Below are 21,978 nucleotides of genomic sequence, written 5' to 3' on the forward strand. Positions count from 1 at the left end.
AACTATTACACAGCTGGGTGTAAGGAAGTCAACTAAATGCAACTAAATGGGGAAGAAGCCCAAGAAGGAAGAAACCAGTCACGCAGTAACCACTTTTTTTTTTTTTTTTTTAAATACCTTTTAATTTTCTCTGAAACAAGACAAAGCACATTTCCGCATCAAAAAGAGTACAGCTTTTCTCTAGACAATGTACAACGCAACACAAACCATTGCACATTTGAATAATTATATAGTGAAATCATATAGCTGTATAATAACTTCAAACCACAAAATATAACACAAGGCAGGAGGGGAGTCTACACAGCATGTGGGACAGACACATCTCTCCCATACATTCCTTTTTTTTTTAATTTCAAAGAGACTCCTGACTGAGCAGGATGCAAAAAAGCAAAGTGGCACTGTCTTGATAAAAGTAGCACAGAGGCGTATCCAACTGTAGGTGCCCGAAAACAGGGGAAGAAGGAAAAAAAACAACAACAAAAATCAGGTTTCTCTCTGAAAGTGGCATGATTATCTCTTAAAAATGACCTGCTTGTGAGCAAATCTCAACTTCAGGGGTTACTGGAATGTATCAAGCAGCAGTCAGAAAGGGTCAAACCCATCCACCCAGCACAGGAGCTCCAGCTCTCTCTAGTGGCCGTCTGCAACACCAGGCAGTGAAATGGCAGTACAGAGCTGCAGGCTTAAAAACTGTCGAAGGACAACGAGACAGTGAGGCTCAAAAAAACAAACAAAAAAACCCAACAAAAATCACAAGATATCTATTTCTGCTGAGACACTAGCTACCTGGAACCTACTAGAATGAGTTTCCACACTGATTCAAGTCACACTCCACGCAGAAGTGAACATACAATGGCTATCAGGGAAAAGGTTAAATAAAAACACCCAAATGTACTAATAAAGCCACAGCAAGAAAACACCTTTCTGTCATCTCTGCACTTTTTCCTATATGGCAATAATAATAATAATAATAATACTTTCAATATTACTCTAAGAAAAATACTAAAGAACACTCAAAATAGTCTTCCTAAACAGCCTCTTAATAAATGTATAATATAGTAACTTTCAAAACGGTTTGCTTAAATAAAACATCTTCAGAAAGACGGAGTAGCTGGATGCAGCACAGAAATCATGAATGGAATGACACAACACAAAGCCATGCCTGGGTTTACACAACGGCTCCTATGGGAAAAAAGGGGGACCCTTTTATAAATTGATTGCCGCAATCTAGATCTGGGTAGCAATAAAGTGCATTGCTTAAAAATATAACTTTTTCTTGGGGGAGGGGGGGGGTATCAGTTCAGAGGAAATTTAAGGTGAAATAAAGCAGTCGTTTACTGTATCAGCTGATTTGTATGGCTAGCATAGAGACATGCTGTCACACAGACAACATAAATATATATTTATATATAAATAATATAAATAGTATGCGTTTCTTACTCTCCATGATCATATCCCTGCTACACTGACTACTGCATGAATGTTCATATTGCTGTTTTGTCCTATGAGTAGACATGAAACAAAACAATGAATGTGTGCAAACACCATCCAAGTCTTTTGTCTACAAGGCTTCTCACCTGAACAATCACCGGTAATCTGAGTGGATTAATTTTCCATCTGTCTGTGAACTTTAATAACCCAGCACAGTGGAAGAAAAAGTGGAAAAGACGAGGATGAAACAGCCAGACAATTCCCACAAATGCATCTTAGCAGCGTATCGCTGACTCAAAGGCCCACTTTATTCCACCAAAATCTGTCTGCAGATTATGAAATGATCAAGAGCATGAGTCCGTGTGTGGCAGGTTTAATAAAAACAATGTGGTGGTCCTTAAACATCCCCAGATTGTGTGTGAAATCAGAAAAGAAGCCAGCTTTAATGAAGTCCCAGCTTTTATATTTTATCGTTAAATCCAACACACACACACACACACACACACACACACACACACACACACACACACACACACACACACACACACACACACACACACACACGAAAGTGGCAAAAATAAAAATTTTTTTAAAAAAGCCGCCACTGGAAAAGGGAATGAACTGCAATACGTACACAATAACGGATTGTATTGGCCAAAGTTTCACCCAATGAGACGGCAACAGGCCACAAATAAATCAAGTTGATCAGTCAGTATCGATATGCCGTTTGTGCTGCGCTCAAGCGGTGAAAAACAGTGACATCACAGCACGCACAAGCAGCTGGTGGCAGTGTAGAAACCCTAACTGTGGCACTGTTACACATTCCAGCTGTCAGAGGGAGTAGCCATAATGCAACGATCCCTCTGTACCTTACAGTCAACAAGCAACAGACCACAAAAATAAAAACAAACAAACATGTAAAACAAACGTAGCCAGCTCTATTTGTGACATCATTTCTGCTGAACAGCAACAAGATGATAATGTAGCTTTTATGCTCCGTAAACACAAAACCACCAATAGTTGAACTCAAAGACTTGATGGACCTAAAGTGGACCCGTCCTCCCTCCCTCACTCACATACATACATTAATAACCATGGCTAACCTTTCAAACATGAGGTCAGTGCATGTGCAATCTCTGGGAGTTGTCTGGCTTTAGAAAGCTTCCCCCCCATTCTTGGCTCAGTGTGATATAAAGTCTGTTTATGCGCAGCAGCCAATCAGAACAAAGTTTAAAAAGGAAGGAAGCTGAAACAACTCGTTTCCGAAGATGAACTGAGGAGCTGCAGCAAGGCCTGGGGTAGGATATATAAGGAATTGTGAATCACATAAAGCTACCATCCAAGAGCTGGAACAAAGCATTAGAGGTCCCCTTCAAGTCTAATTTAGTCATTCACCTTTGATTTCGGCACAATAACGTCTTAAAGATTTGGCCAAGCATGAGAGGCTTTGATGAATGGCAGAAAAAAACAAAGACAAAAAATGTACATGGCAGATGGCGATGGTGAATTTAGCCTGACTTTAAAAAAAAAGAAAGAAAGAAAGAAAAAAAGACAACATTAAGATATAATAGAACCATACCAAATATAAAAACATCCATTTATAAATAGAAAAACTCACAATAAAGAAAATTACCCTTAAATTAGAGGGAGGGTGCAGTAGAGTAAGAATACAGTGAGTAACAGCGCTGAGAGCAGTGCATTGAAATAATAAAAAAAGAACAATAAAATATCGACACACATTAATAATAAGGTATATATAGAGGATATTGTGTGTACAGGTAGAAATGTACAGCAAACCAACATTTTGTTTAACAGTGTAACTAGATAGAGGTTGATGGTAATGGAAATGTGTAAAAGTACAGTAATTCACAAACTCAACCTGAAAACACTGGTGTCAGAAACATGATTCACAGACTGTAGGAACACAGACAAGCATGACTCCCACACCCACATGAAATGGAATGACCCAAGGCTGTCGATTTTGTGGTTTTCGGTTTGTTTTTCTTGGATGTGTTCTCGCTCACGCAAAAGCACTGAGTCTTCCCAGAGCTCCAGGGGTGCGCGGGGCTCCCTGGGTGCCGCTGCCCTCCTTTCCCGTCTCTCCCCTCCTCTTAGGGCGAGCAAGCTGTGGTTGTTGGCGGCTCTAAGCTGCGGCGGCCTCCTCCAGCGCTGGCAGCAGGCCTTTCTCGGTCAGGTGAGCCTTCAGGGAATTGAAGATGTAGAGCTGCTGATCTGGACGGAGGGCCAAGAGCTGCTGGATCACCTTGGTGGGGTTAGGGCCCCTGAAAGAAGGTGGAGAAATGCTTAGGCACAAATGTACTTAAAGTTTTATCCAGAAACCACTGCCTTTAAAAATAATTTCTAAGAAAAAAAAAGGTGGGGACACAACTTATAAGACTTATTTTAAATGCAGTACAGAGTGCGGACAGAAAAGCAGGTTTGGTGTAGGGAGGGAGTGGGTTGACTCAAAGCCTGGCCTCTGCAGTGTACTTTGGCTTATGGGTCATCTGCTCAACCAGTGGAAATACAGTGAGTTGGTTGATTAGTAACATGTTGATTCGAGACACGATGAGTCTTTCAGAAACTTGCAAAGAAACCACTAAACATACAATTATAGACCAACTAGCATATGACACTTATCTTTTATCAAGTATGACTTTTTTTAATTGTTCTGCAAAGATATTAAGGTTAACAGACAAATGAAAAAGTGTACATTTAAAGTAGTGATCACCCAATTTTTCTTTACCATGTTTATATGTAACAGGAGACTTATTCTATTCTGTACATACAGTAACAGGATATAAACAGTACAGTATGAAAACTGCACAGACCTATTGATTCATGTCAGGTGATGCAATGTGTTATGATCCATGCTCACTGTGTGATTTTTGGTTTGCCTCAGGATTTGTGTGGGTGTATGTGCAGAGAGTGCAGGGATGGAGTCTGCTGATTGGTTCAAGTCTCTGAACTGGACGCCATGATGGACACGACCACCTTAGAGTGTTTTCACACCTGTAGTTCTTTCTTTCTTTTTGTAAACTTGTCGTTTATTTTTTTCTTTTATTGTCTAGTTTGTTTTCACACAGAAAAATTTAACTGTGTTTAGCGAACCAAAACGTGTCCTACGAATCAGCTGAAAATGTTCAGTCTGCTCATAGGTCAGGTGTCTGGGGCAGGAGAAACAAAAGTAAATACAGCAAGAGGGTAGGGCTGTTCGAGATAACGATATGACGATATAAAAACGTCTATGTTTCATTTCACGCTATCGTTTGTTTCGTGGTGTCGCAAAATAAACTGTTTACAGCAATATTTTCTCATCGTTTTGATGGTCACTGTAGTGGCTATATTAATTTATTAAAGTACTCTCTTTCTCTTATATTTAATATAACCACACTAAGGATGGACAAGCGCCTGTTTTTATGTGTTGTCAATAGCAACAACGACAGTAAAACCATCGCGTGTCCGCTTGTTTATTTTCCACATTAACCTTTCACAATAAAGCTCAAGATCCTGTTGAGACTTTTCAAAATAAACAGAATCACATGAAAAAGTATGCACTGAGAACTGAGAATCAGTGGCATTTAAAAGTTGAGCCTGAGGCTTTGAAAACTTCCGTATCTGTCATGCAAATAGTTTTACTAAATACTGATTATACACTGTAAATTAGAGCTGGGCGATAGAACGATAACGATATGTATCGCGATATAACTTTTACTCGATAGAGAAATTAAGCTATCGCGATAGACCTCGCCGCTCTTGTCCTCTTAAAAAAAATAAAAATAAAAAAAAAAAATAAAAAAGGTCAGCCAATCCAAACTAAGTAGCGCAGAGCCGAACCAATCACAGCCGCAGCGTCACGTCGCGTGACTTGTTACGTACAGCACAAGTGCCAAGCCGCACGTGTGTTTGTTTGGGAAGCAGCCAGCGGGTAATGGAGCCAACGCGTAATGGAGGAAATGAGTGTGCCGACTAGAAAAATCAACCGAGCGTGACCGAAGAGAAAACCGATGATGGTTCCAATGCCGGAGAGATTGTCGAACGGAAGAGCCATAGAAGTTCTGTAGTGTGAAGGTATTTCGGCTATTTCAAGTCTGACAAAAAACAGCGTAGCGTGCACTGTAAATTGTGCCGAAAGCAAGTCTGGAAATACAATAAACTGGTGCATGCGTCACACTGTGCGCCACGTTATTGTTTCGGTGAAATGAATTTCTACAATACTGTTACTGTTAATTCTACTCTCTGCAGTGTTTAAATGCTTACATATACACACAGTTACTGTCCCTCCACACATACGACTCTGTTCTGCTTCTATGCCCCAGCTTTGTTTACTTTTTCCCACCGAGGCTTCTAGACTTCTGATTGGCCAACATTTCTGCACGGTTAGGAATCTAGCTCCACCTGCTGCTTTGGCATGTTCATAGCAGTGTTTTTCTTCATTTCTGCCTTTATGTGTGGACGGGATTATTTTTTTAAAACGAAAACGGAAAATCTCCGTTTTCAAAAATACCCGTGTACGTGTGGACGTAGCCTCAGTCTCTGACTGGAAGCGCTAATTCGTCATTCGGCTTTTGTCAGACTAAAGTAACTGTTAAAACTGTTTGAAAAGCTAAGCTATACAACAAGGAGAGATTGAGAATTTCCTTTTAGTTCTCAGTTTATTTGATATTGACAAAAGTTAGTCAGTTTTGTCTGTTCTTCTGTAAAACAAACTAAGATTTATTTTTAGAATTAATATTTTGTTTCTAAGTGGAATTGACAATTTAGTCTGTTTCGTTTGTTCTATTTTGACACTTAAACGCTTTAGTGGCTGCCTTTTGTGTAGTTTGCAATATTTGCCTTTATTTATCTGAAAAAGTCTCATGTTCCTTAAGTACATCTACCCTGTTGAACTTATTATGGGAAATAAATATTTAAATAAAAACAAGCTGCTGATTATTTCACATTTTACTTGTGAGCAACGGCACATTTAAATCTTACAAATATAGTTATTTGGCTTATATCGTGATAGATATCGTTATCGCCTGAAATTAAAAAAAAACATATCGTGATATGAAAAAATCTCATATCGCCCAGCTCTACTGTAAATACTGAGCACCTTATTGGAGATTAGTAGGAGTGAGAAGCGCTTCGTGTGAATGCGTTTGTCTTGTATTTTTAAAAGCTAAGAGTAGCAAGTTATTGTTTGCTGTTAAACATAGAGAGCTAACTGCACAGTACTGCTAAATAAGCCCACCTTAACTAATGTTAGCAGTCACTAAGACCACTGATTCTCCTCATATCACAGATAAATTCATCATTTCTCCTGATCTTCTGTTCCTGGTCTACTTATTAGCCCAATAGGCTATTAAATGTAAGGCTGTGGTCCATGTCTGCAACGTTCACCATATCCACAAAAGTTGAAACTGACAAATCAAGATTTGCAATTTCTCCTGGATGTGCCTTATTCAACCTCACTTCACAGAAACCATCCCTTCAGTCTTTGCAGACGGTGAACATCAGCTTACACTGAACTACTAGGTTTTATTACAAGCTTTAACGCTGCTTAAGCAACATAAAGAGCATGTAAAGGACAAAGACTGACAACAAGCAAGATGAAATACATTATATTATATTTTAAACTTCATAAATATATGCTTACCTAATGAAGCTAGCAATGTAGACATTAACAAATGTGGCCATGAGGTACTGGCAGTCAAATCTGTCCATAATGCCTCCGTGACCTGGGATGGTGTTTGCAAAATCCTGAAAGATGACATACAAGCTTAAAGCTACAAAAGACATGACATTCTGTGCGTGTGTGCGTTTTTAAAAGCCTTGCTTATATGCTCTGTATCTCTTTCAGAGCCTACTCCGTGGTAGGTTCTTTCTCTTTTCCAAAAATGGCCCAGAACAAAGTGTCACAATGGCTTAAGAAACACAAACACTGCTTGATAATCATAGGCCACATCCAACTTATGTGTGGTGAATAGTTTCTGTTGGTCCACATCCATACCTTGATTTTGAAAGCTCTCTTGAAGCCGCTAGCAAAGAAGCCACCAAAGGGTCCCACGATGGAGGCAAAGGAGGAGAGGGCAATGCTGTGGATCTGGAATGGATACAGGCGCACTGTGGTCTGTGGAAACATAGGACACGTTACATCCAATCTTGTTGAAACTCACAACTTGGGCCTGACAGTTTTAATAAGATATTGCCTTGTGTTTGCTCTAGGTGGGTATAAAACTTTGTATACTGTGTTTCAAGCTGTAACAGGCTGTAAGGTTTCCTTTAGCGCTGTTCAATAAAATTCTACAAGCTCTGCATACTTTTAATGTGTTGGTGAGAGGACTGTAAGAAGCCTAAATACTGGCACAGGATGAACCGCAACAAATAGCCACTGAATCTTACCCATCCGGTGACAGACTCCAGCATACTGGGGAGGAAGTAGTCCTGGAGCTGAAACAGCTCTGATGGCTCACAATCCACCTGGAAGCTGTTGGAGTCGTTGTTGAACTCCACCGGACACACAAAGTAGCGATAGCCAGCCATGACGTAGGAGAGCTGTGAAGAGAGCAAAGTTATGCTTCAATCGTGTCACTTGTCACCAACTAACTGGACAGAGATCAGAACTGACTGCTTTCCTGTGTTCTCGGCCCAGCCAGTCAGCCTTCCCACATGACCAATTACAAAGGAGTTTGTGCATGCATGTGCACAGTGCCGGCACCAGTAACGCATTAATGTGTCATTAGTATGGAAACTAGACGCTGTGACTGGAGACAACAACAGCTACAGCAAACCCAGTATAAAACTACACTTAATACACCCTCACCCAGCTGAACATGGGCATTTTAAAAAAGCTACCAAAGCCAAAGAGGCTAAAGCTAAAGATATCCAGAGCTCAGAGCAATCAACCTCAGCGTGAGTCTCAGCCACAAACATTTGTGATGAGTGCATGTTTAACTAAGTTGAGACAAACACATTGTGTTTGAAATGATTTGCTTCAGAGCTCATTACGCCCCGGAAATATGACACATACAGAAACTGAAGTGATGAACAATGATCCCCTCGAGGCCTACAGGTAAACGATGGGGTGGCAGCAGGGTTAGAACCGCAGACACCCACACAAGGAAGCAGTCGCAATGATGTTAGAGTGAGAGCTGAGAAGATGCAGCTTAAACAGGCATCTAAATCAGGAAGGTGCGGCTGGTATATGACATGAGGAGAGTGAGTTTTTCTGCCCTACACAGCTGATTTTACTCCATTTAACCATAATTCATTGTGAGATAAATACCACTTTGCATATTCAAGCAGCTCCTACAGAATGCTACACCGCTAAGAGCTAAAAGGAAAAAAATAAATAAATAAAATTCACATCCTACCATGATTCCAAAAACTATGGTGGAGAAGAATCCACCGATGAAGCCCTCCCAAGTCTTCTTAGGCGACAGCTGCAACAGCCAGTATCAAAGAAATCATACACCACCATACAGAGCACAACAGCCTTTAGGTGATTTGCTACATGCATCAATAATTCACAATAAACATTATATTAAAAACATTAAACATTTATGTATTTGCATTCCATGTTTAAGCAGCTTCAAACGTTCAAAATAACCAACCTTGATAAGAGGGGTTCGCCCAAAGAAGAAACCAAACATGTAGGCCATGATGTCATTACAGATCACACAAGAAATGGGCACAATGAACCTGATCACACAAAGAACAGTTTACATGGCAGGTGTATGGATATTTGCATTAAGGTGCAAAATAACTGAATTTTAATTAGATTTAGAGAATTGGATAAGGAGCCTTTAACGTACCAGATCATTCCCTCAAACAGGTTGTGAATGATGAGGTGAGACTGGGTCACAACAATCAGGAGAGTCACATGGGTCCAACCAAACTGTGCAGACGGGCACAAGATCAATGACGTGTAGTTAAATTCATACATTTTTGGACAATGACACAGGCTCTGTAAATTTTGTTTATAATCAGTGTCACGCAGAAGAGTTTTATCTGTATTGATTGTTTAACTAGCGTTTCTCACTTGTTAGTCTATAAGAGCATAACAGGGTACAAATATTTGTTATGTTTTAACTTGTTGTGAAGCACTTTGTTTTAAATGTGCTATATAAATACAGTTGTATTGTATTGTATTAGTACCTGCTGGTCATGTTTTAGATGGTTTTTACAAGCCTTTGTGTTACCAAAAAAAAAAAACAAAAAAAAAAAAACTGTTACTGTGTTTCCATTCGGGTGTTTTTCTTAAGACCACTAGTGTTTCAACATAAACCTGCCCCACTGTAAACACACAGCTGTAAACACACAGCTGGATCCTTTTACTGTGGTACATCGACAACATTATTTCAACTATGGCTGCCCGTCCCTGAGCCTGGTTCTTCTTTCTGGTTCTTCCTGTTAAAAGGGAGTTTTTCCTTCCCACTGTCACCAAAAAAGACTGTTGGATTTTCCTCTGTATGTATTATTGGAGGGTCTACCTTACAATATAGAGCGCCTTGAGGCGACTGTTGTTGTGGTAAAACTGAACTGAATTGAACTGTGACAAAGACGTATTCAAGATATATGTTGCACTGATTGTTGAGGAAGTCTTTTTTTTTTTTAACATAATTCAATATTTTTATTGATTCAACTGTAACTACAGCTATTCTTTCATTAGCTTAGATTAAGCAGGTCTGGAGATGATTCTACATGTTGGATTTGGCCTCCACAAAATGGAGGTCAAAGTTGCTCTCAATGCAAAGGAAACAACATTTCATAACCTGCCAACAGTAAAACAAATCTGACAGAAATACCAGGCACATTAGGTATGGCCAAATCAAAGTGGAATGTACTAGTGGGGGGTTTTTCTGCAGGATCCGTCTCTGACCCAATTTCCCTTTTACTTGAGGGTTTATATTTTAGCTAGCCTCATGAATAAGCCAGTAGCCTTGAGGCAGGATGCACGGAGTATGCAGGGCAGCACTTACCATGTAAAACTGAAGGCGGTAATGTTTCTTCACCAAACTCAGCACAAACATACAGAAACCTGCAACAACAGGACGACTTATTAAGACACACAGACCAACAGCATCTGTAAAGAGGAGGAAACCTCCTTAAGGTCATCTTTGGTCAAACTGATTCAATCTAGCTTGACTTATTTCACAGCATGCCTACTTTAGGATGCAGTGAATATTTTTCTTTTACGTGACTGAGGAAACGAGAGGATGTTGTAAAGCAAAGAATATCTGAGAAAATGTGGCCTGAACGGAAGTTGACTCAGACATACTGACGCTGTTGGTTTCCTGGACTCTTCAGACTGACAGTAAAGCTTCTTCAAGCAAGACATTAAGATGTACAGGATGACAAAACTCTGCATTAAATGTCACTTCAAATCACGAGCTTCAGAGCATTTGTGCTCAAAGTCATAACGGGCCATTCAATTGCACCTTAAATCTAGTAGGTAAGACAGTCTGGGTGCTTCCTTCCTCCCCACATCCTGTTTGGCATCAGCAAGAAGCTATAGTAGTAATGTATTACTAACTGACAAAGAAGTACAGGAAGTGGAACATCTAAAGTTAGTATAGTAACTGAAACAATAAGCTTTGAACTAACCAACATATAAAACCTTGAGACTCATTTTTCCATCAAAGCATGCCTGTGTGCTTCCACCAATCAGTCAAGTCCTAGTTTACATCACTTGAAACTCAAATAACATAACTGAATAATATGATATGTATTAATATATAAATTCACTGGTTATAACCAAAAATACCAAATTTGAAGAAACAACCTTGAGAGATATCTGAAATAGAATTACCACACACACACACACACACACACACACACACGATGTAGCATTCTAAATATGTACACAGCTTATTGCAACTCAGATTCCTCTTTCATCTCTAATGTATTTATCAAATGCAGTATTCATAACTGTTTTTATTCTATTTTTAAAATGAGCATTTTTTCTATTTATATATGTGGCTTTTTCTGTTCGGCATCTGTTGGTGATAGTAAAGGAACAATTTCATTGTACAGGGAAACATTTTTCTTTACTGTGCATACAACAATAAAACTTTGAACAGTTGAATGACTCATGGAAATATTACTGATTGTAAATGCATTTTGTTGAGTCAGACTGACCAATCACTGACATCTCTTAAAAGAAATTTGACACTTCTGGTTGCTATGACAATGTAAACTGCATCTAATGTCTGTTTATTGATTGTGCACTTATCTCATGTTCAGCAGTTTGTTTTAGTGTAATAAACATTTATTATAAGTCATTACTGAATAACTTGGAAGAATGTTTGTTGTGGGCAGCTGGCATGATGACGTTAACACAGAATCTACAGCAGGACTTTGTGTCTTTCTACCTGTGAGGTAGAGCGCGAAGGAGATGAAGCGGTGGTATTTGCTGAGGATGCGAAGGGGTTCCTCCCTCTGAACCAGTGTGAAGAAATAATCTGTCACGGTCTCACCATAGAAGAAGTAGTTCACACACAGCAGGAAGTACCTGTAATTCAAAGGGTTAGAGTAAATGTACGCAGCTGATGGTGTTGTCACAGCAGCTAATCAGACTCTGAATTCAATATGCCAGCGGGGGGAAAAACACAAATACAAATAAATCAACAAGGCTGACTAACTTCTCTTCATGAAAACTGCAGACAGCTAAAAGTTTACACCTGTACATGGAGAACAGTGTTCCAAGGAGTTTGAGTTTCCTGGCATAGTGAATATCAGGATTACACTACACTATAAACCACTACTGCTACAAATCAAACAGCACTGATGATTCATTGTAATTCTGCTATAATATACAGTGGGGCAAAAAAGTATTTAGTCAGCCACCGATTGTGCAAGTTCCCCCACTTAAAATGATGACAGAGGTCAGTAATTTGCACCAGAGGTACACTTCAACTGTGAGAGACAGAATGTGAAAAAAAAAAATCCATGAATCCACATGGTAGGATTTGTAAAGAATTTATTCGTAAATCAGGGTGGAAAATAAGTATTTGGTCACCTCAAACAAGGAAAATCTCTGGCTCTCACAGACCTGTAACGTCTTCTGTAAGAAGCTTTTCTGTCCCCCACTCGTTACCTGTATGAATGGCACCTGTTTGAACTCATCATCTGTATAAAAGACACCTGTCCACAGCCTCAAACAGTCAGACTCCAAACTCCGCCATGGCCAAGACCAAAGAGCTTTCGAAGGACACCAGGAAAAGTATTGTAGACCTGCACCAGACTGGGAAGAGTGAATCTACAATAGGCAAGCAGCTTGGTGTGAAAAAATCAACTGTGGGAGCAATCATCAGAAAATGGAAGACATACAAGACCACTGATAATCTCCCTCGATCTGGGGCTCCACGCAAGATCTCATCCCGTGGGGTCAAAATGATCATGAGAACGGTGAGCAAAGATCCCAGAACCACACGGGGGGACCTGGTGAATGACCTGCAGAGAGCTGGGACCAAAGTAACAAAGCTCACCATCAGTAACACACTACAACGGCAGGGAATCAAATCCCGCAGTGCCAGACGTGTTCCGCTGCTGAAGCCAGTGCATGTCCAGGCCCGTCTGAAGTTTGCCAGAGAGCACATGGATGATACAGCAGAGGATTGGGAGAATGTCATGTGGTCAGATGAAACCAAAGTAGAACTTTTTGGTATAAACTCAACTCGTCGTGTTTGGAGGAAGAAGAATACTGAGTTGCATCCCAAGAACACCATACCTACTGTGAAGCATGGGGGTGGAAACATCATGCTATGGGGCTGTTTTTCTGCCAAGGGGACAGGACGACTGATCCGTGTTAAGGACAGAATGAATGGGGCCATGTATCGTGAGATTTTGAGCCAAAACCTCCTTCCATCAGTGAGAACTTTGAAGATGAAACGAGGCTGGGTCTTCTAACATGACAATGATCCAAAACACACCGCCCGGGCAACAAAGGAGTGGCTCCGTAAGAAGCATTTGAAAGTCCTGGAGTGGCCTAGCCAGTCTCCAGACCTCAACCCCATAGAAAATCTGTGGCGGGAGTTGAAAGTCCGTGTTGATCGGCGACAGCCCCAAAACATCACTGCTCTCGAGAAGATCTGCATGGAGGAATGGGCCAAAATACCAGCTACTGTGTGTGCAAACCTGGTAAAGACCTATAGTAAACGTTTGACCTCTGTTATTGCCAACAAAGGTTATGTTACAAAGTATTGAGTTGTATTTTTGTTATTGACCAAATACTTATTTTCCACCCTGATTTACGAATAAATTCTTTACAAATCCTACCATGTGGATTCATGGATTTTTCTTTCACATTCTGTCTCTCACAGTTGAAGTGTACCTCTGGTGCAAATTACTGACCTCTGTCATCATTTTAAGTGGGGGAACTTGCACAATCGGTGGCTGACTAAATACTTTTTTGCCCCACTGTATAATCTTTAAGATACTGCTAATTTAAAATGGGTTGATAACAAACCTCAGGACATCTGTAACGAAGTAAAAACATGAGACAATACAATAAGAAAGAAGCCAACATGGACATTTGCTTTTAATATCCCATTCTTTGTCTTGCCAAGTGAACACTGTGTGTGTCTGTGTCCTCACCAGCTCAATGTCCTGAACCACGGCAGGTCGTAGGAGTGGTACACACTGTAACCAATGGTAATGATTTCCTGGAAGCATTTTATCTGGACACAGAGGACCTGCGTAGATAAAACACTGTGTCAGCAGCACAAAGGCAAAATATTGATAGGACAAACCAGAACGGGCTTTTGGGGTGACAGAAAACATGGCAAGATCAGTCAAAGTACAGTAGAAGATACCGGTTACTTTATCTGACAGAAATGGATGAATATTCCACAGTCCAATAGTCTGAATGTATTGATGAGCAACACTGTGGATCACACTTGTGTAAATAAGACCACAATAAACAAAACTAGTTAATAAAGATCATTATTACAACACTGCTGATTCTCCACTGGCTCTGTTAAACCTCTTTGCAGGGCACCAAATACTCTGTGCAGGAAAAACCCTGAGCACAACTCAGTGTGTGTGACACAGTATGGTGTCCTACTGACACAAAATGGCTGACAGGCCTATTTTCAGGGTATTCCCTGATGACGGAGCCAACTATCCTGCAAATGATTCGAGAAACTGGATCCTCTTTAATCCACAATACTATGATTTTAATTTTCTTTAAAAAATAAACTGACTGCGCTGCTTAGAGTAGCTCTGAACATTAACACGTCTTCTATATATACGCAGTGAGAAAAAGTCTGATTCGTAACACGATTCATCTTAACTGAAATAATTTTGTATCAAAAAGCTTAATTTGTCTCAAATCACAAACGATGGCTCTAAAAGTGGAATGACAAGTCAAGTCAAGCAGGACAAATCAGTAGTTTGTACTCACAATCATCATAAGCACCATGGGGCCCAAGTAGATGATGAAGAAGAAGAAGGAGATCATGGCTAGTGTTAGGATGCCTCGCACCCACCAGTTCTTCCATCTGAAGAAAAGACATAAACATGACACTGGCAAAATGACAATACAAAAAAATTTAAAAAGCAACAAGCGAGTTGTATTTTAAACGTAAGCACAACTGAAAGAGCCTGGGCCAAAACTTTTACTTATATTATGTTATCAAAAAGGCCAAAATCATTCAAATATGTGACGAGGAATTCCTTTGTATGAATCATGACACCTCCACGGTGGCAACGCGGCTTGGCATCCACACGTACCCGGGTATTTTTGAAAACGCAGATTTTTCTATGCGTTTGCACCTTTCGTCCACACGTAAATGGCGTTTTCGGTCACTGAAAACAGAGATTTTTAAAAACTCCTGCCAGGGTGGAGATTTTCAAAAACTCCATTGTTGCATTTACGTTTGGACGAGGAAAACAGAGAAAACGCAGCGTCAAAGGTGTGCGCCTTTTTCACGTCACACGTTATCGTTTCGGTGAAATGGATTTCTACAATAGCGGACTTAGACAATACTGTTAACTTTACTCTCTGCAATGTTTAAATGCTTACATATACAACACAGTTACTGTCCCTCCACACATAGAAGCAGAACTGAGTTCTATGCGCCATCTTTGTTTACTCTTTCCCACCCAGGCTTCTAGACTTTTGATTGGCCAACATTTCTACACGGATAGAAATATATCGCTAACTGTTGCTTTGGCATGTTCCTAGCAGCCTGGACGGGATTTTAAAAAAAATAAATTAAAAATTTAAAAAAATTAAAAAAAAAAACGGAAAATCTCCATTTTCAAAAATACCCGTGTACGTGTGGACGTAGCCTTACATGCAGTCCAGAAAAAACCCGGGGTTCTTGTTTAGGTAGGTGGGTTTAAAATGAGCGCATAGCAACTCACAGTACACAGACACTGGGGGTGTTCGATATCAATAAACAAGACTGAGCGTGTTCCGGCCCTAGGAAGAGGACGCATCTTTACGTTCATAGCTTTAAAACACACTGCAAACAGCTTGCAGTTTATATTTCCTTTGATACTCAGCATACCTTGAAGAGAGTCCAGACAGCGCCTTATTTAAAACCTCAGGGGTGTCGTCAGGAGGGACCGGCACCTCTGGGACACCAGAGTCCACTTTGGACTCACTGTCTGACACCCCCTCTTTTTCTGCCTTCAGTTCATTGTCCGAACCCTGCAAACAGACAAAAACAGAGAAGAACTTGAAGAAATGGAAGATTTGGCTCTGAAAGGGAAGGAAAACAACTATTCTAATATAACCATAACAGAACATTTAGATATGTGCTGTTTAATCATAGATCACGGATGAACTTAGGAGAGTTTACCTTTTCTCTCTGAGCTATCCAGGAATATGATGCATGTCTGTTTTTTTACATATTTACAGGAGCAATGAGCTGGTGCTGTGATCACGCGATAAAATACCTGGGTAAGTAATCTCTTGGTACTTTTTGCCCAACACTCATATGACACATTTGTGACACATGTGACAAAAAAAAAAAAAAAAAAAAAAAAAAAACCAACACCACCTTTACCCAAAATGGTAACATATGCAACTCTAAAAACTCCCCACCCCACAAACACTTTATTACCATTACTGCATGAAAACCAGGCTGGTTAGAACTAACAGCATGTCAACCTGCACAGATGTTTTCAGTTCTGCCAGTTACTCAGGTTGAGGTGAGGTGGTGGTTGTGAAAACACCACACAATTTCAAAATAACAGTGAAGTGGTTCTTCTCCAACAGTTTCAGTAAAAAAATAAATAAATAAAAAAAACTTAAAAAAAAAAAAACTGAATAGGTGAGATGTTTGTTGGCTGCTGGCATCTGTAATATTTTCCATCTTCACACAGCACCAATGTATTATAAAACTATCAAAAATAAACAATTTAAAAACAAAAACAGTGATGCTAGGCTACTGCTTTAGGAGAAAAAGAGCCGCATATGTGTGTGTGTGTGTGTGTGTGTGTCTGTGGTGATAGTGGGTGTGTAACAAATGGACGGATGGAATATGGAGAGGATAATGCTTACTATTACATACTTAATGCAAGAATATTAAGAAGTCTTTATAATAAGACCTTTTTTACTTTTTAAGATCCGTTTAACAAACGAGAAGAGAGGAAAAAACAGCTCCGACGTGTGCAGGCTTACTTTCAAATAAAACATCATTTTGCAGGTCTATTTGAGTCCCACTTTCAAATAATCATGAAAACTATTTGTATGCAATTATGACTTCAGTCCACTTCAGTGTGCTGTCATCTTGTTTTCTCATCAAGCCGCAGGCAGAAATCAACGATCCAGCCCTGAGCATAAAGTAAAATTGCATCAAGTGTCCAAAACTACATGTATCGTGTCTCTCGCTCGTTCGCAAATCCTTAAATACATGTGGACGAATCGCCTGATACGCGCAGATGACATCGCATGCCCACATGGAGTTTTGAGACTAATTTAAAGCTGTCAGCTTCACACAGATCCGCAAATGTAAGCTGCGTTTCAGTCCCAGTGTGAAACAAATATGTACAAATCATTGCTTGTAACACATTTGCAACACTTTGAGACATATTTCCCTCCATATCGAAAGCATACTTTTTGTATGTTCACGTAAGTATCAGAATGGCAGATTTAGCGCCAGATCCCCCGGCTCCGATGTACAGATACCTCTGGCTAATGCTTAGTGTTCCGAGTTAAGATAAGATAAGATAAGATAAGATAAGCTTTATTAGTCCCACAGGTGGGAAATGTGTTTCGTTACAGCAAAAGTGCAAAGTTATGTAGCAGAAATTAGAAAACACTGGAATGCAATAAAATAAAATACTATATACAATAGAATAAAATAGAATAATATAAACAATAGTTTGGCTCGTGGCTGGTAACTAGCTTTCTGGTCTGGGTCCATTAGACTCTCTTTCGTCTGCAGTAGCTACCACTATAAACATACTCTTCTTTTTCTCACTCAAACTTCTGCAACAAACTTTGTGCTGCAGATGTTACCGTTTCTCGCTGTAGCGCACACACACACACCGCAGAAGCGTAATCCCCTTTCTTTCCCGAGAGAGATGGATGGATGGATACTAAATGTCCGTTAGTGAGTTATTGTGCAAGAGGAGAAATACAAAGCAACAGAGCAATGTTTTCTGAGAAGTGGTTTAGAGCGAACAACAAATTTTGCTTTCCTGTGTGGAAAAAAAGCAGGAAAAAAAAAAAAAGCATCGGCTTCATCTGAGATGAACATATTATGATTAATGGACTGTCAGTGTACAGTCGTGTGTGGGAGGCTAAACACTGCTCCAAATCATCTCCATCCATATTGTTGATTTCTCAAAACCATCTGTTTGCTAATGAAGGCCTGCCTACAACACTGACTGATCTTTATCCCCCCATAGCAGCAATGCTAAAAAATATGGATGGTTAGAGCTCCTGTGCCAATAATAGAGAGGGTTTTTTAAGGCAGTTTGTTCTTTCACTTCTCATTCATCCCCTGCTGCCCTCTCTGCTGCTGGTGACCAAATAAGGCTTGGAGTTGACACATCAGATTCACCCAGCAGATGGCTGACGTGGTTTTGTGACGCCCACTTGGTCTCACATTCACAATTTGGCAAATAATCCATACTACAGCTGGATATTTATTAGATTAAAAACAAACAAATAACAATGTGTCTTTAAAAAAAAATCTGCCCGTATACTGGACGTTTACATCACCAAATATTATATTAGTCGGGCTCCGGCTTTAATACATAATAATACTTCTTGTTAGGCATGCATCACTCAAATATTGATATCAGTCCAATATGAACTAGCATGATGAGACGTTTGGTTACATGTTGGTGAGATGTTCTATTTAATTCAGTTTCACTTTGTTCTACATTTACTTAGCCACACAGACAAGATATAGATACCTTAGCATAAAGTCTGCCAAAACAGTGAGGACGAGACATGAACAATATCAGGCTCAAAACACGGATTTGGTAACTTTATAAAAGAAAATGCAGCAAATAAATATATCTTAGAATATAAATTGACTAAATCTGAATGATCAGTTAAAAGATAAATGAAAACAGGACCAAAATAAAAAGTATTAAAAATGTATTCAGCGAATTTATCTTCTCTAGTCTAACTTCAGCACTGTGTGATATTTAAAGTCATAACAGTTTCTCCTTTCCTCATCTCAGTCTAAGTGCACCTCATTTTACTGCTCCTCATACAAGTTACAGTAGCAGTGGAGCATCCAGGAGACAAATGAAGTCAAATAATATTAATGGAGTTGGTTGTAACAGGTTATTAGATGCAATAAATACTTATAAGTAACACTGAAGACACACAGACACACAAGTTAGAGAGCAAGAACGACTTATTTGAGCTTTTTACACTAATATCACACCAGTGCTCCTCTAATTTGATATTCTCCATCTGCCCACGCCCCAGGCCAAGGTCTCTGTATCTGAGTTTGGTAAGTAACCCTACTTTTTCTGTTATTCAAACCACCATATTAACACTAAAAACTTGGTTCAAGATAAACAGTTCCTGTGAGCAAGAACTTCAAGTAGAAAAGTTTCTAATAACAAAACGCTGCTCTGTTAAGTTTGCAAGCTTTTTAAGAGAGATTTAATCCAGAGGTTGAGGATCGCATGTTTCTGTTAATGTTGTGAACAAAATAGTGATTCCCTGATTGGCTGCATCATGTTTGTTACAAGTCAGCCAAATATATATTAAAAAACATTGTATGTTTTATAAGACTTAGAAAATTTAATTAAGTTCCCTTCAAATTATATGAAACAGTCACTAGTGTGCACTGCCACCCAGAAGTCAAAACCCAGGAGACGAATGCAGAAGCACACACAAGAATCCACATACACACAGGCCCATTCTCCTTTTCCTGGTTTCTATGGAGACAATATCCGTCATTCAGGATGCTTGAGTTAAAAATAGACGCTCCTTTCACATAAACACTTCTTCCCTTTTATGCTGTCTTGCACATCTGGGTTTGTTTTTTCTTTAATCTCTAACTGATTAGAAAAGGCTGCTTCTGTCAGCCATAAAAGGCCATTTTTATTTGGATCTTATGGTTTTCGTGCAAAGAGGAAAGCGATTCCTTCACAGGGAGGCAGATACAAAAGTGCAGGCTTGTGATCTAGCTTCACCATGCTGGAAAGTAGCCAAAGTAGACAACTGTGATCAAACAGTTTAACTCTACTGACGTCATCAAGACACTGCAGCTATACCATGAGGTTATGTAACCTAATCAAAGACTGAAGCATTCATGCGCTTGTGAACTGAATTTCACTATATTTCAAATTATGCAATCCACCATAAAACTACCTCAACAAAAGTAATTTCATCAGCTAATATAACTGTCTTTAGAGCAACTTTTTCTTTAGTAAACTGCGTGATATTACACAGAGTTACAAATGTTTGTCCACATGTGCGCCTCCACCAAGCTAGACTTTTTCAAATAAACCCTGGTTCTGCTCAGGCAAACTACTGATAAATAGTTAACTGCAAATAATCTGGTTGGGTATTCTGTATTGTCAGTGTCAATTTCTTTTATTTCAGCAGAAGTGGACATAAAATGGATACTTTTGTATCAGAATTGTAGCATTATTATTATTATCGAAAATAATACAAATTATTCACCTGATTGCACAACTGCAAGCTCAAGGTCATGAGGTAGGCTGCTCTTAAACAAGTCATGGCAAAAAAGTAAATAATAAAGAACACGTTAAACCAGTCACAGTGCGCTTCCCTGGAAAATTACATTAGCCTGTGTGGCTCGCTGTGAGGATGTCACTAATGCTTCCACTACTTTCTCCAACTGCTTTCAGCTACTCTCCAATTTTCTGTAATTATCTCGTCCTAGATATCCACACGTCTATCACCACGCCCCTTTCTTCATTCAATGCCACGCATCGTCCATGTTGAACTCATAAATGTTGCTTTTATTTCCCCTCACACTGACTGAAACAGCTTAATAACAGTTTGTTAAGAGAGATTAATTATAATATCGTGCTACCCATCAGTCTACGACGCGAAGCAGTGGTTGTTAATGTAACTACAGCTACTAAACACTTTAGCCTACCAGGGCTCGCGAACATCATCGCTATCGGTCATATCAAACCAAAATTTACAAATATAAATAAATAAATACACAAACAAAATAAAACGTTTAGCTTAACGCTGCTGCTGAACATTTAGCATCGGTGCTAGCTCATAAAGGGCCAACATGGAGACATTCATCGCTTATTTACCTCTGTGTGCAACGGCGTATGTGGCTAGCTTGCAGCACGCCTTACAAATCTAAGTTTATTATTTTTGGATTTTCTGGTAGACTGCTTAGCATTCAAGAAAAAGCGTCTTCAAATGTATTTAAAGGGTTTTTGTTGGACAAGACCAGCTGCTATACACATCGGCATAACGTAGGTGAAAAGGGCAGCTCCAGAATCGATGAAATTTTAACTTTTGCATTTGGTTTGCTGTTGTTTTCGCAGCGGACGAACACACAGGAAGACGGTGTGTACCACCAGCCAATCAAGTTTAAAATTTGAGTAGTTTGGCGGATGGTTTGTATAGCGTCTTTCAGATGCTTTTAACAGCTTTTACGTTGTAAGATGTGGTTATAAGAGTAAATTGACGACAGCCTTGTAAAACTTAAACATGCCTTATTATTCATTCTAACATGACCTTTCTTAGTCACACCAGTCACAGTGTAATGGGAATTTCAAATCGCTCGGTGGCTAGTTAGCGTCAGGACCGCTAAATGGCAGGACTGAGTCCAAGCTAACGTTACCTTGTCCTCTGACGGCTGCTGCTGAAACGTAGGGTCGCTGTCTTTGGGTCCACGGTGCCTCAGCTCTGCCATCTTAGCGGGTCGTGACCTGACGACAACAGCGAAGGTCCTGCGGCTCCCACAAACAACCTCTTTGTTTTTTGGAGACTGACACCTCCTCTGCTAAGCTCCTAGCTAAATTTCTGCAAACAACACTTTCCACCCAATTCACGATCATTCACTTCCTGTTTTCAAAATAAAACTCCATATTGACTACCCAACATAATGCTAACATGACATTAAAGAATCTTATTTTAGAATA

The 21,978-nt window shown here is 39.7% G+C and overlaps 1 protein-coding gene across 1 annotated transcript; it reads right to left on the reverse strand.

Moving 5' to 3' along the window:
- Positions 1–1,788: 1,788 nt before the first annotated feature.
- cds2 (CDP-diacylglycerol synthase (phosphatidate cytidylyltransferase) 2) lies at positions 1,789–21,899 on the reverse strand. Its single transcript, XM_082554059.1, has 13 exons — positions 21,678–21,899; positions 15,930–16,072; positions 14,819–14,915; positions 14,011–14,108; positions 11,787–11,926; positions 10,395–10,453; positions 9,228–9,310; positions 9,027–9,114; positions 8,787–8,855; positions 7,816–7,968; positions 7,424–7,543; positions 7,070–7,173; positions 1,789–3,713 (listed from the first exon to the last, which is right to left on the reverse strand). Exons 1-13 carry the CDS (start codon positions 21,747–21,749, stop codon positions 3,575–3,577), a joined length of 1,365 nt encoding a protein of 454 aa, XP_082410185.1. The 5' UTR covers positions 21,750–21,899; the 3' UTR covers positions 1,789–3,574.
- Between the last annotated feature and the right edge of the window lie 79 nt (positions 21,900–21,978).

The sequence above is a fragment of the Aulonocara stuartgranti genome (genome assembly GCF_965226115.1).
Source record: "Aulonocara stuartgranti genome assembly, chromosome: 12".
Taxonomy (NCBI): domain Eukaryota; kingdom Metazoa; phylum Chordata; class Actinopteri; order Cichliformes; family Cichlidae; genus Aulonocara; species Aulonocara stuartgranti.

Coding starts and splice junctions, on each gene's coding strand:
- cds2 (XM_082554059.1), bottom strand. CDS start 21,749: ATGGCAGAGCTGAGGCACCGTGGACCCAAAGACAGCGACCCTACGTTT. Junction 11,927..14,010: donor TGGTTCAGGACATTGAGCTG/GTGAGGACACAG, acceptor TTTGAATTACAG/GTACTTCCTGCTGTGTGTGA. Junction 10,454..11,786: donor CTTCGCGCTCTACCTCACAG/GTAGAAAGACAC, acceptor CTGTTGTTGCAG/GTTTCTGTATGTTTGTGCTG.